Source organism: Poecilia latipinna, unplaced genomic scaffold (genome assembly GCF_001443285.1).
Source record: "Poecilia latipinna isolate Pla-1442-1.1 unplaced genomic scaffold, P_latipinna-1.0 Scaffold2960, whole genome shotgun sequence".
NCBI lineage: Eukaryota > Metazoa > Chordata > Actinopteri > Cyprinodontiformes > Poeciliidae > Poecilia > Poecilia latipinna.
Window position 1 is genome coordinate 1327 of NW_015115576.1, and position 14065 is coordinate 15391.

Consider the following 14065-nt stretch of genomic DNA (forward strand, 5'->3'; position numbering starts at 1 on the left):
TCTATATTGTGTCTCTTAATAAATAAATGGCCACTGGGGGGCGCTAAACCATCCTATGAGCCGCCGTGTTGTCCAGCTCATCTGGGTTTAAATCGCATTTGTGGTCCTGCTGAGGTGAAAACATGAACACTGAGCTACCTGAGGTCCGCCTCCAGAACCGGGCTTGGTTTGACCCGGTTTCACTAACGAGCTGGATCAGAGAAACAGACGGAGGACCTGATGAGCTTTGGGCTGGATTATGTTGGATGACTGAACATGGTTCTGTTATTCAGGTTAATCTGAACTCTTTAGGTCCAGATGTGAACAGGTTTGTCAGAACCGGGCCGGGACTAAACAGAACCTCTGATCTGTCTGTAGTTCTGCTGCTTCAAGCTGCTGGAGGACAAACTGACCAACATCCTGACTTCCTGCTCCAAAAGCTTCCAAAAGAAACAAAAGTGAATTTGAAACTGGAATTAAACGAAAGTTTGTCATAAAAAAGAATAAAACGCCTCATTTCCTCTGAAGGGATTATGATGAGCAGGAGGTTAAAGCTGTTAGTATTTTAATGTTGTCACATTCAAAATGTTCACTTCATTATTACATATTTCATGAACATGTCTGCTCTCTGTCAGACCTGTAAATGGACCCACCAGCTTGTTTTGCTTCTGAAGATGAAAACAACAGGAAGTGAAGTCAGCAAGCAGATTTCTGACCTGTTGGTCTTCAGCCATCAGTAGAATCTCTTTGTTGTTTCAAATCTAATCTCAGATTTTTAATGTTTTCCTACAGAGTCACAAACTTCCAGATCAGTTCAGTAGAAACTGAAACCTTTTAATGAACTCGCTCCGAGTTTTTAACGCTCCTGAAGATTCAGACATGGAAACGATGATCAGCTGTTTCCACACCTGGAGCTGAAGGAATCTGGTTTATTGTTCAGTGGATTGTCTCAGATTACAGGCAGATTATTCTGAGCTGCGTTGATCCTCTGGTTGGACGTAAAAACTAACGGGCTGCTAAAGCAGGAGCAGGAAAATGACATAAAGATGTAATAAGAGCTGAAGGACATTTCTTTTATCCAGCTTTATGTTTTGCACCAACATTAATTTAGATTTTTCTGACAGATTTTTGGGAGTAAATCTGGATCAGAGTTTTGAAGGGAACCTAAAGAAGATATTCTTTTTGTTTCAGTCTTTGCTGATTATAAGTAACGTGATTACTCACCACTGATCTGAGAGTATTAATGAACTTTCTGCTTTTAGTCGTTTTACACAGAAGTTTTACGGTTTCGGTTAAAGATTTCTGACATGGCAAGAGCTGAAGCTGACCCGGAAATACCAGGGATTCTGCAGAACCGGACCGGGTTAAGGTTCTGAAGAACAATCCAGATTCTGCTCTCTGTGTTTGGATCTCAGACGGAACCATTTCCTGGTCGGTTCCGTTCAGCTTCGGACTTCATGCGTCCTGCGAGCCGTTCTCAACATTTCCCGTCCTGTGAGTTTGTTTCTGGGTTTCCGTTTGGACCTTCAGGTTCTGGTGGTGCAGGTGAAGCTCACCTGGCTGCGCTGCAGTTTTCTTCTCTGAACATTGCAGCGTTTGGCAAACACCACTGCCCCCTCATGGCTGTTCTGCGAATTGCACATTAAATACCTGGATATAGAAATAGAAGAGCTAGATTCTGCCATAAATTCAAATTTTACAAATATTGCTGTAAACTCATTCGTGATGATAAAGAATAACAATGACTAATTATCATGTCTTATAAGGAGCAGAAACTCCTGGCCCAGTTCCACAGAACCGGGCTGACTGGAAATGGGTCGATGGGACTCGGCCTAGTCAAAGGTTTGTGATGCGGTTTTCAGTTACTCTGAAGCTTCTCCGCACCGTCTGGCTGTTAGTTTGAGACAAGTGAGTAAATGTTTCAGTTTCTGACGTGGATCTGATTCATCTGATATAAATATAATAAAAACACTTAAAAAGAAAAATGATGTTTTGTCAACAGCAGAATAAAGATCATTAACTGATTATTGACTTTAAGGCTGAGCAGAGCTCAACGTGATTATTATTCCTCACATGTACTGATGAATAAATGCAGAGCAAATAATTCTGTTAATGATTTATGATAAATTAAATGTCTTATTGCCCTCCTGACCCGCGACCAGATATTAAAGTGGCTTGTTGCCTTGAAGGCATTTGATGTTTACCTTGAAATACTTTGGTTTCCTCATTCCTGCTCTTTGGAAACCCGGTGAACCGAACGACCATCAGAGCAGAAACTCAGACATCCGAGTCTGAGAAGCTGCTGAAACGTTTAAAGCTGGAGAACGATGAAGCAGCGAGTTCTTCCAGAACCTGAAGAACGTCTGAGGAACGACTTTTAAAAAGCTGTTTGAAATAAATCAGATCAAAATTAAATCAATCCTGTCTCTGACTTTCTGTTAATGCAAAGATGAGGAAATAATCTGAGTCTCAGCAGCTAAATTTTCATGTTCCTGGTTTTTATTTTCATTCTGTTTCTGCATCTGAAGCTTCAAATATTGAAGGACAGATTGTGAACTTTATACATGACATTAATATGTTATAATGACCCAAAACCTCAGAACGCTGTGATGTTTCAGTTTAATGAAACTGAAGCTCAAAGAATCAAACCGATGAAGAAAAACAGGATCTGAGGAAATAAAGTTTTTATTTCTTTAGTTTCGACCTGATGTGTTTTTATTATTGTCCTAAAATCTATTCAGACTTTGACGGCAGCATTTCTGATTCAATAAACGTAAAAATTAAACGTTTCACAAAAACTCAGGAGAGATGAAACGAGTTTGTTTTTCATTCTGACATGAAAGATTAACAGATAATAAAGTTAAAATCAAAGCAAAGCTGAAGTCAGATTAAAGCTTCAACAGTTTCCGATGTGAAGAAGCAACAAGGAGCTGCAGCTCTGGACCCAGTGGGGGTCCGACCCGAAACATCGTCCTGCTCTGACCGGCGCCACCTGCTGGACCTGCTGAGGTCAGAGGTCGGGGGGGAGGGAGTCTTCCTGCTGCTTCCCATCTTCATTCCTGATGACAGGAGGAGGAAACAACCTGGTTACCAACGGCAACGCAGACAAACATCAGAAAAAAATCACAAAATGTAAACAAAATTCTCACATAATCTGAAATAAAACTGAATCCAAACTGATTCTGACAGAAACGTCTCAGTGTTGATGGATCAGCACAGAGAAAACGTCTAAAGTTAAAAATCTCTTCTCACATGAAACAAAACTATAAAACCTGACTTTGATGATGAGCAATTAAAATCTAATTATCTTCATGGTTCTAAAATTACAAAAGTCTGTTGTCATTTTCAGATATTGTGAAATATTTTGATAATTTTTGGTTTCATCCATTCTGCTGTTTGGATCCTGGTTCTGTTTGTGGACAGATGGACTCATGTTTGGTCTACATGGTCCAGTCAAAGACCGCAAGCTGACCCAGCCCAGATCATCATACTTCCACCACCATGTTTGACAGTTGGCATGAGATGTTTCTACTGATCTGATGTCTTTGGTTCTGTCCGTCCCGGTTCTGTCCGTCCCGGTCCAATATCTCCTCTCTCGTCTCTGCTGACCTCAGTCCGGCGGCCATCTTGTTTCCAGAGAGAAGAAACTTCCTCCTTCAGTCCTTCCAAGCAGCCATATTGGTTCAGGTCATGACCTTTAATCTGCTAACTGAGATGGAGATCTGGGTTTCTGCACATTTCTCTGACCTCTGACCTCTGACCTTGGACTGAACCTGCTGAGACATCTTCCTCCTGGGAATAGTCTTCCTCTAAAGATGACCCTTGATCTTCCCAGGTTCAAAGGTCACCTGACGGACAGCAGCAGGTGGGTGTCTGAGGTCACGGCCGTCCTCTTGCCTTGATGCTGTGCTAATCCACTGATGACCAGTGAATTTAGGATTAAATTAACAGCACCGTAATTTAATCCTGGACCAGAAACGTTTCTATCAAGTTTCAGTACAAAAACCAAAACTCCTTCTGTAATCCGACATCTCCAACATTTATTATTATTATTAACCTTCTTTACTTTGTTGGTGTCCTCCTGTGTTTTTCCTCACTTTCCATGAAATCTCAGGTTTTTATCCAAAGTTCATGAAGGAAATATTTCTACTGGAACTCCAAACATCTGACCAATTATCTACCTGCAGTTTTCTTTCACAGATCCAGGAGTTTTTGATGCCACAGGAAACATCATTCCAGTTGTTTTCTGATTCAAAAAATCTCATTTCTCCACAGTCTTCGTTTTCACCGAGATCACTGTTTGGCTCATCAGGACCCCAGTAACTGAAAACCAAACCATGAAAATATCAGTCAGCTAAAGGTGACAGAAAACTGGAGATACAAATAACTCAACTAATCAGTTTAAATTATAATAATAATGATTAATTTGAACCACTAATATTCAAGTACAAAGCAAAGAAAGAAATGTTTTTGTCATGATGGCGTTTAGCTTCTTGACCCAAATGCAGAAACATTCTCATGGAGAGACATGGAAAAGTTTAACATTTTATTTACACAAATGAATAACGATGTTCGCTGGTCCAGAAAGGGACTGGAGGCAGGCCGTATTACTGAGAGTTTTTAAGTTGAGGCGATAAATACTTTAGTGTCTCAGCTGTTCTTCAGGCCAAATGAGGCCTGGATAATAAGATCATAGTTTAATTTCCTTTTTTCTGCAAACACCATTTTATTAAATCTGGTGAAATCCCTGAGTTATAGATGAACCAGACTGTTGTCAGACTCAGCTTGGTAACGTCACCATCTGGGCCTGCTGGTCCTCTAACCACTGACCTACCTGGTGTTCAGCCGAGTCCCGTCGACCCATTTCCATTCTCCCTCCTTCTCGGCGTCGGTCAGTCCGATCCAAAGCCTCTTTTTGTACCAAGTCAGGAAGTCCTGCTCGTCTCTGCTGTTGATGATCACCAGGTCTGCTCCTCTTTTCAGACAATCGTTCCTGCTTTCACCCCATGTCGCCACGGCAGAGGAAATGTAGTAGATGCTTGGACAAAATGTGGCCAGCCGTTGCTTGAAGGAGCTGCGCACTGGAAGAAAAGACAGAACCAAAACCTCTGATGGTGAGTCTGGAGACATGACAGACTGGAGCAGGTTTTGATATGAATGTCCTGATTGTCTCTCCATCAGTAAGTTAAATTTTGAGTGAAACTGTGCTCTGTTTTTTTTTTATACTCTTTATTTAACAGTTTTCATTACAATAAAACATACAACACACACTGAACTTGGGGCACTGATTCTTAGTTAAGTAAAAAGACAGAAAAAAAGAAATGTATATATACATTACAAGATATTACACCTAGTTATGCTTCCTTGCTCTTGTATGTCAGCCATTTAGACCAACGTTTGTTGTAAGAATGTCCTTTCATACGTAAAAGATATGTCAGTTTTTCCATAGAGTGAATCTCCTCCAGTGGTCCAGCTGGGGGGGAGTTTCTTTAGCCAAGATCGTGTAATTGCTTTTTTGCTTGCAATTGATAGAACTTTAAAAACGTACTCATCCTCTTTTTGAAGCAATTCTCCAGATATCAGCAGAAACATTCTAGGATCTTTGGGGATGACGTACCCCAAAATTACCCCAGTAGTCTGACAGATTCCATCCCAGTAAGCTGCCAACTCTGGGCAGGACCAAAATACATGAGAATGATTGGCGTTCCGATGTCCACATTGTCTCCAGCATTGCTGTTCTTCCCCTCTATGTCTACTAGTAATTTGCGGTGTAATAAAGTATCTAATTAAGCACTTCGATCCAAATTCCCTCCATCTTTTAGAGCTGGTAGACGTCTGTTGTGCCACACACATGGAAAGCCAAGCATCCTCTGTAATTTTTACTCCCAATTCCCTTTTCCATTTAGACTTAATATTCAAGGTGTTATTTCCATTATGTTTCTGCAACCCCTGAAACTGTGCTCTGTCTAATGCTTTCAGCAATCTGGTGCCTGACTAAACTCAGAGGTCATCAGGCAAAGCAACAGGATTGGGATGCAAACGGGACGAAAAGAAACTTCCTGATTTAACACCTTGAAATTGGGTTTCTGTCTCTTTAAGAAACTCCTGTTCTCTCTCCAGGACGTCGTCCAACATGGCTCCTCTATTAACCCTTTAATGTTTTTACCTGTGTTGCTCTGAGCAGCAGCTGCTATAAACAGCTGATTGCTGCTGGCTAGTCTGAAGGAGCTGGGTGAGGGAGGAGCTGCTCCTTGAAGGCGGGGCTAGGTCCACCCTGGTGTTTAGCAGCTGAATTAAATGCAGATTAAAGAATTTCTCAAAAGTGGAAGAATCAAAGCAAAACTGCAGGGACAAACATGACAACATGGTGAAAAGATCAAAAAGTAGATTTTATGTTCCGAAGTTTAAAAAGCAGGCGCAAACATTCAAAGGTTCAGCGTCGATCAGGAGGCATCGATGCAACAAGATATCGTTTCTCAAACATGTGGACATGTACAAAATAAAAAAGAATGAAAAGTAGAACAGAAAGCAGTTCTGAGTTTCTGCCTCCCACCTCCTTCCCTTTGCAAACAAATATACAGAAAAGAACCATAATAATCTTATAAATGCTTATAATGTACCTGAATCATAATGTGTGAATAAACAGTATGGACATGGACAGCTGGACTTATTTCTAGATAAAGTCAGACGACGTTTAATGAGAATAAAGGATGTGAAACGTTGTTCAGCTTATGACAATAATCACATTTTTAATGTCTTACAATCTTTTACAACTAAGAAAAGCAATCTGTCGGCAGTCCATTTAAATTCAAAAATACTTTATTGATCTAAAAGGGGAATTGAATGAAATGAGGTTCAGCATCTAGTTTGACCAGGATTCCAACCTGTTGCTCCATTTTATTTTATTTGCTCATATTGGCAGCCAAAGGGACAGGAAGTGGCCAGGCTAAAAGACTTCCTCTCTTTCATACATAAGAATTTATTTCTATCTAAATGAATTGCGAAGCTGGTTGGAGCATAACTGCATTATTTTAAGACAATTAGAAATACATATTGTGAAGGTTGAGCCACAATCATGAAAGCCATTCAAGTTTACTGAAATTTGTTAAAACACACATTGAGGTGAAATGAAGAACATTTTGAGGGAAATTTGACAGATGAAGTGGATTTGGCTCCATCTTGTGGCCAAACGGCTTTGTGAGCCTCATTCATTTACCAGGCGATTCAAAAGGTCCCTAAAATGGGCTAGTTTAAGCTAAAAATAACACAAAATAACCAAACCTGCTTGTGTTTTATGCTGTATGAGTTTCTTGCTGTTCTGTTCAAGTATAAATGCAGAAAATGTTCAACAGTCTGTTTAGGAAGCTCAGATTACAGCCAAACTACGGCTGACGAGTTCCAGTTTAGTTTGAAGATACAGATGTTTGTGTTTAACACAAAGGAGGGAGAGACGAACACAGAGCGGAAGAAACGGCTTCAAGACAAAACCTGAAAATTTGAGCTCATTTGGATGGATGTGATTTTTAAAATGGTTTTAAAGTTCGAAGCATTTTTCACATTTCTGTGAATAACGCCCGTCCTCCAACCGTCTCCACATTAAATACTTAAGGTAAGACGGTGGCATGGAGATGTGTGCAAACTTTGGCAAAAAGCCAATCAGCTGTTCTTGCATAATAAATTTAGCAATTTTACAGCGCCACATAGTGGTGGACTTTGATAAGAACAAGCTAGACATGATTGACATCCTGTTGTAAATCATTCCAGCCACCATCATTTATTTGTACTTTGCCCAGAAAAGGTGATGCAGATTATCTGCTGCTTATGTGGGACAGATTAATGCTAACATGTTCATCACTTAAACCAAAACAAAAAACACATGAGCTTAAATGTTGTGCCACATTACTTATACTTGTATGCAAATTAGTACAAACACCTGGCAGACTGCCACCACCTGTTGGAGTAACCATGGCAACAGTCCCTGCTGGTGTGCATGCAGACAGGTCAGCAATTCTCTGAGGGATTTTGTCCCACATACTCACATGCTGTTAAATTCACAACAAGGTGTCCGTCCTCGCTGCCATAAACACATAACAGCCTTTTCATCTGTTGGATCTGTGCAGTCAGGGCTTCAGGCGTCTCGCCAGCGGGTTCTGAAGTCGGGTTCTGGTCGGGTTCCCCGGGTGGGACAGACGGTGGGACAGACGGTGCCAGAGTCCTCGGTGTGGTGTCCAGTCAGGTTTTGGGAACAAGCTGTGGTGTGCACAAAGTAAGTTTATTCTTACAAACGTTGAACTGTAAAGGCGAATCTGATACTTGAACTAAACGCGTCTTGCAAAGCAACAGCCTGAATCGTCGTCGTTACAATATCAACGTGTGCAACGTCTCAAATATTCTCAGCTCGTCACTAATGAATCCTTCATGCTCACATGGATCAGAGGTTCTCAACATGTTGAGCATGAAAACAACATGACTATGTCAGAACAAATCTCATCTCAAAGCGAAAAGATACAGAAACACAGAAAGAGACTGGACCTGTCATTTAAAATTATTTTCATATGTTTTTATAAAATACCTTCTCCAAATATTGAGCTCCTCCCTCATTCCTATGGCGAGTCCAGCCAGCCTGTGCAAGAAGTTATTTTTACCAATCCTGTCTTGGCACTTCAGTTGTTCCGTAGAGTCGCTGGTAGCCGACATGTCAGGCCGGATTTACTGACACAAAGGAACTCAAGAGGTTTCCTTTCTTGCATGATTGACTTGATCAAATCAAACGGTCGGCCTCATTGATGCAGTTGTTTGTGACCTTCAGCTGCTGGGTCACATGTGGCAGCAGCAGCTGCTCTGCAGGGGGCGCTAAGGCGGAGGGGCCAGAAGGCCAACCCCCAGGCCTTCTGCTCCTTCGTCGCCCAGACAGCAGACTCTACTTTCTTCATGACCTTAAGAGCTTCACCACTCCACCTCTTATCTCGACCCGGAGGGTCAAGAGGGCCGAGCAGAGCCCAGCTTGGTCCCCGTAGCCCACCGTCAGCCCGCCTCATCTCAGAGAGCCAACGGGAACCAACGGGTCCAGAACCAAGAGAGCGGCAGGCAAAGGTTCCTGTCTGGGCTGCAGAACTGAGCATTTCAGGAGCTCATTTATCCTCACAGCCATCAGCAAACACAAATCCTACTGTAACCTGTAATAAAGACCTGACTGCATACCGTCTGTGGTATGTTGCACACCTGGTACTTTCTGGAAGTACTTTTACTTTTCTCTTTTTACTTGAGGTCTATTTGACTGACGACAGGAAGTAGAGGTCAAGGCGCCGAGCAGCAGCCGCGCCACCAGGACAGGCAGGACCTGCTGCTTCACACTGCAGAAACCTGAGGCTCAGGTTCTGCCATGTTCCATCACAACGCCACCAAACCTCAGCCGGATCTGGCAACTGGAGTCCAAATGTTCCCAACAGAACCATCTGCTGTTGGGCTGCAGTTTTACTGGGAATGGACCAAAATGTTGTCCTAGTCTTACTCACCACTTTCACCCACCTGTGCTCACACACACATTCATACAGTGACACACAGATCAGGAGGCAGCCTGGGTTGGTGCCTTGGCCAGAGGCTGGAGGAAATCTGGAATCGAACCCAAACTTTCTGATTATCTGACCACCACTGATCCAGAGTTCATTCAGCAGAGTGGGAGGAAGCTGGTCTAGTCAAAGCCTGAAAGCAGCGTCTACCTCAGACTGGTTTTCGGTCAATGTTTGGAACGTCCTGTCAGACAGGAAGCTGCAGCCAACTCACAGGAAGTCAGACGCAGTGAGACGTTGAGGGCAGATTGGAGGATGCAGAGAAAACCGAAGCTCAGGAGAAGCAGAAGGAAAAAGTTTCTTCCTGCGGAAAAAAACGAGAAACTCAGGAAACGACAGAAAGAGACTTTCTGAACACGTTCAGGGTTTGATCGGTCCAATACACTGTGTGTGTGTTTCTCTGTGTAATTGAACTTCTTGTCATGGGGCCCAGTGTTCCTGGTGCCGCTGCTCCATCATCCTGCGGTGAAGCTGCACTGTGACGGTTTTTGTTTCGGTCAGATTAGCAGATAAAATGTTCCTGACGTCAGTCGGTGACGATGGGCGAAGATGTGAACAGGAAGCTTATCAGCTCTTATCATATTCTACATGTGGTTATTAACCGATGTGTAGCAACAGCTCAAACACAAACGTACAAACACAGAACAGACGTTTTAACATTTTCAAATGTTAAAACGTTTTAACGTGAGTTAAAAGTTTCTCCATAAACTTCAATGGTGTTTTCAGTAACAGGCAGGCTTCAGCTAATCTGTGGGATTATTTTACTCACCTGGACTCTTTGCATCCCGGCTCTTTGCTGCAGATGCAGGTTCTTCATATTCCACTGAGATCTGATCGTCGATCGTCGCCATGTTTCTGAGAGCTGGAGGTCAGAGACGATCAGGTTGGGATCAGAAAGTTCAGGAATCTGAAAACTTTTTCATTTCCTGTTTCTGTTTCTTTGGCAGAATCATAACAAAAAGGAATGGAAAACTAAACAGATGTACAAACAGCCTAGAACAATTTAAATGGAGAAAATGTATTAATAAAAACACCTTCATCTAAACATCAACTAGGAAACACAACATACAATCAGGAGATCATGAGATCAGGAGGCTCGTCTCGCTGCATATTTCCTGTTTTATATGTTTAACAATATTCATTTCCTCATTTGTTTTGTTTTAAAGTTGAATAAAAGTTTCTAATATTATTTTTGTGTGAATTATGAGAAATATTCCTAAGTAATGAGGAGAACCGGTTTTAGACAGAAATGTGTTGCTAAAACGAGAATCGAGGAACAAGAACAACAAACAAAACTGTCTGTGGTAAAAACGGACAAACAAAGTTCTGTACTTACAGACGGGTGGAAATGTGTTGATCCACGGTCAGAACCGGACAGACTTCTGCTCAGAGGGGAAGACGGCACAGAGGAAGTTCTGATGGTTTTTGGTTCCTCCTCAGTTTTCTGCAGGGTGTCAAACTACAAGATGACACTTCTTACAGTAGCGGCTCTGCTGAGCTGGTTTTATGTCACCGATCGGACCAAAGCAGACCTCAGGACGTTATTACCTTCGTTCTCAAACAGTTATGGATTAACCCGTTACTGTCCCAGGAGCCGTTTCTTCTGACTGAGGCTCAGTGGAAGGGAGCTGTTGGTTTATAAATCACTGAACGGCTCAGAACCACAAAGCATTAAAGATCTGCTGCTGGGTCAACCTGCAGACCTCTCAGGTTCTGGCTCTGGTCTGCATCCAGAACCAGAACCAGTCGAGGAGAAGCAGCATTTTTCTCCTCAATCTGGAACAAACTTCCAGAAAACTGCAAAACAGTCGAAACACCGAGTTCCTTTAAGTCCAGACTAAAAGCCAGACGAACTCGACTAAATGTCACGTTTCAGTTGTTGATTCTTGCCTGACTTTGTGTTTTTGTGACGTAAAGCTCGTTGAAATGTGATATGGTTCTGGTTCTGGTCTGCATCCAGAACCAGAACCAGTTTGATTTGCAAATAAAGTTTAAGTCTCTGCTGGAGCGGAGAGGATGAGAGCCGTCCAGCTGTTGAACTCCGCCATTCGTCCGATCAGAGAAGGTCAAAGGGCAGACGGGGAGGAGCTTTGGTGCAACATGCAGGTTGGCCTCCGATGTGGCAACGATGATTCAATAACAATCTTTGTCATTATAGAACCAAATGTTACATGGATTATAACCAAATTAGTGAGAAAATAGAACCACAGGGTGTCTAATGCTCCTATGGCTACCAGGTATGAACTGTTCTTGGTCTGTTTGTTGCTCCTGCAGCCAGATGGCAGCAGGAACAAACGGACCAGGATGAGAGGCGTCTTAAAATATTCCTGGTTTTCCTGTGGAGATCTTCAGCCGATGGTCTGAGCAGATTTTATGATTCTCTGGAGAGTCTAGTAATGAAGCTGTTCCTCTCCCTCGATGGGTCGGCAGCCAGGCAAGGTGTGAACTTCATGATGGACAGTCCGTAACGCTGTCCACGTTCCAGGCGTCCAGCTGTGGGATTATTTTACTCACCTGGACTCTTTGCTGCAGATGCAGGTTCTTCATATTCCACTGAGATCTGATCGTCGCCAAGTTTCTGCTGGCAGCTGGAAATGATTTAAAGACAGGAAAAGTTCAGCTGCTGATGATGTCATCAACTTCCAGACTCTGCATGTCCAACACGTCTTTGGGATTTTCAGCCTTTTCTCTGGACTTTGCTGCTGGTTTCATTTCCTGGTTCTGAACGTTTCTTATTTTTGGGTTCATTGGACTCTTTAATTCTGACCTGCATCAACCTCTTAAGATGAAAAGAACCAGAATCTAAACAGAACCACTTTAGATTGAGCCTTTTTTCACCCTGAGATACAAAATGTTCCTGTTGACGGAACAGAAAAAAATCCTAAAACTGTTTGAAATGAGAAAATGACAAGATTTATTTAAACACCGAACAGGAAGCCTGCAGTTCGTCTTATGTTTCCTGTTTCATACTTTAAAAATGTTTATCTTTTTCATTTGATTGCATAATTTTTAATTTATGGTTAAAAGCTTTAAAGTTTTTGGTGAATTCGGAACAAACTTTCCTGAGGACTGAAGAGAATCTCTGTTGGTAAATCCAGTCAGCCTTCACCAGGACACTGAAGTTCTGTGCTTACAGACGGGTTCAGATGTTAACCCGGCCGGTCCGGTCCGGTCCAGACTCAGAGCTGCAGCAGAGGAAGCTCAGAATCAACTTTGGTTCTTTTTCCTAAGAAACCAAAAGATGAAGCTTATCAATCATCGGCTTCCTCAGGAAGTCCGTCCTGGTTTCATGTATCCGATCAGAACTTCACAACTTTACTTCCCAGATGGTTCCAACTTACATGTTCACAGAAGCAGAGTTTGTGTTTCTGGTGAAAACTGAAGACGTTCCTCACTTCAGGATCTTTCTGCCTCCTTGTCTTTTGTTTTCTGCAGCTTCTTATTCCGTTTCTGACAGATTAGGACTCAAACCGCAGAGACTCGACTGGAGCCTCAGACAGCCCGAATTCATCTTCTTACATTGATTCTGGATCTGGGAGCTTGGAGACGGGCTGGTTTCCTGAAGGAGAACGAAGGAGAGGAGGTCAGGAAAATCAGATCAGTCCTTAAATAAAACTTTAAAAACAACCAACAAGTTTAAAATGAACTGATTTCACAGTTAATGGGAGAGAGGAAGGTCCCACCTGGTCTGTACATCACCTCAGTGTTCGGCTCAGCCATCAGTGATTCAGATTAAAGGTTCATCAGGAGCCGAACCGAGTCTAAAGCCGACAACCAGTCAATGAGCACAGCGTCTCTCCAAACCATGAGAATTAAAAACAGATTAACCAACGAATCATGCAGAGATCTACTGAAAACCTTAAATGATCAGAGAGGAGAAAGGAGGAGCAGACCCAGATTCTGGTTCGGATAAAATCGTTTAAACAGAAAAACATGCAGACAAACCTTCAAACCCCAGGAAACGTCATGAAACCAAAGTGGCAGCGATTCATTTGAATCAACAACGAAGGAGGAAAACCGACACTTTTAATTCAAAGATTCATTAAAACTTAAATTAAAAGTCCATTAAAATCTTAAACCTTGTATTAAGTGTCATTCATGGAAACTTCATCTTCATAACAGAGGCATAAACATAACCCTTTCATATAAAGACTCAACCAGGTCTAAAAGTTTCTCTGTTCAGACAGAAACCAAGACGAGTCAAATGACTGGACAGGCGGCGCCGTCTGCCGGGTCCAAACCCGGGTCGGCTCAGGTGAGGAGAACCTCCAGAAACACGGAGTCATTTCATCTGGTCGCCTGGGCTCATAAGTATTCATACCTCAGATCTGCAGCCCAGAAGTTTGTTTGTGCAGGATATGAAAGACGGGAATCTTCCGAAAGACTCAAATGTGTTAAAGACGTTTCGATGTGAAACTTGTTCACATTTTATGGATTGCAAAAAAAAAAAAAAAAAAAAAAAAAAAACCCCCCACCAACCGGGGGAAAAAATATTTCCCAACCAATTCTCCCCCAAA

General features: G+C 42.3%; 1 protein-coding gene and 1 long non-coding RNA gene across 4 annotated transcripts; both read right to left on the minus strand.

Annotated features, from left to right (window-relative positions):
• Window positions 1–795: 795 nt before the first annotated feature.
• LOC106939720 (uncharacterized) lies at window positions 796–1839 on the minus strand. Its single transcript, XR_001422899.1, has 3 exons — window positions 1778–1839; window positions 1229–1455; window positions 796–984 (listed from the first exon to the last, which is right to left on the minus strand). It is a non-coding gene; the product is annotated as an uncharacterized LOC106939720 (long non-coding RNA).
• Window positions 1840–2646: 807 nt separating this feature from the next.
• Window positions 2647–13182, minus strand: LOC106939717 (CD209 antigen-like protein C). 3 transcript variants are annotated; one of them, XM_015022228.1, is made up of 6 exons: window positions 12063–13182; window positions 9763–9852; window positions 8019–8229; window positions 4814–5060; window positions 4161–4302; window positions 2647–3038 (listed from the first exon to the last, which is right to left on the minus strand). In XM_015022228.1, the coding sequence occupies exons 3-6, from the start codon at window positions 8080–8082 to the stop codon at window positions 3033–3035; spliced, it is 459 nt and encodes a 152-aa protein (XP_014877714.1). In that variant the 5' UTR covers window positions 8083–8229; window positions 9763–9852; window positions 12063–13182; the 3' UTR covers window positions 2647–3032. The 3 variants fall into 3 exon arrangements, with proteins under 3 accessions (XP_014877714.1, XP_014877713.1, XP_014877712.1); XM_015022227.1 differs by lacking the exons at window positions 8019–8229; window positions 12063–13182 and adding exons at window positions 10318–10410; window positions 10885–12032; XM_015022226.1 differs by lacking the exons at window positions 8019–8229; window positions 12063–13182 and adding exons at window positions 10318–10462; window positions 10885–12031.
• Between the last annotated feature and the right edge of the window lie 883 nt (window positions 13183–14065).

What these genes read in the sequence shown, in the direction of transcription:
- LOC106939717 (XM_015022227.1), bottom strand. Translation starts at nt 10,399, where the DNA reads ATGGCGACGATCGACGATCAGATCTCAGTGGAATATGAAGAACCTGCA. An exon ending in CTCACTGCGTCTGACTTCCT is followed by an intron (nt 5,061 to 9,762) that starts GTGAGTTGGCTG and finishes CTTTTCTTCCAG; the next exon opens with TGCGCAGCTCCTTCAAGCAA. An exon ending in GGGACTCGGCTGAACACCAG is followed by an intron (nt 4,303 to 4,813) that starts GTAGGTCAGTGG and finishes TTTGGTTTTCAG; the next exon opens with TTACTGGGGTCCTGATGAGC.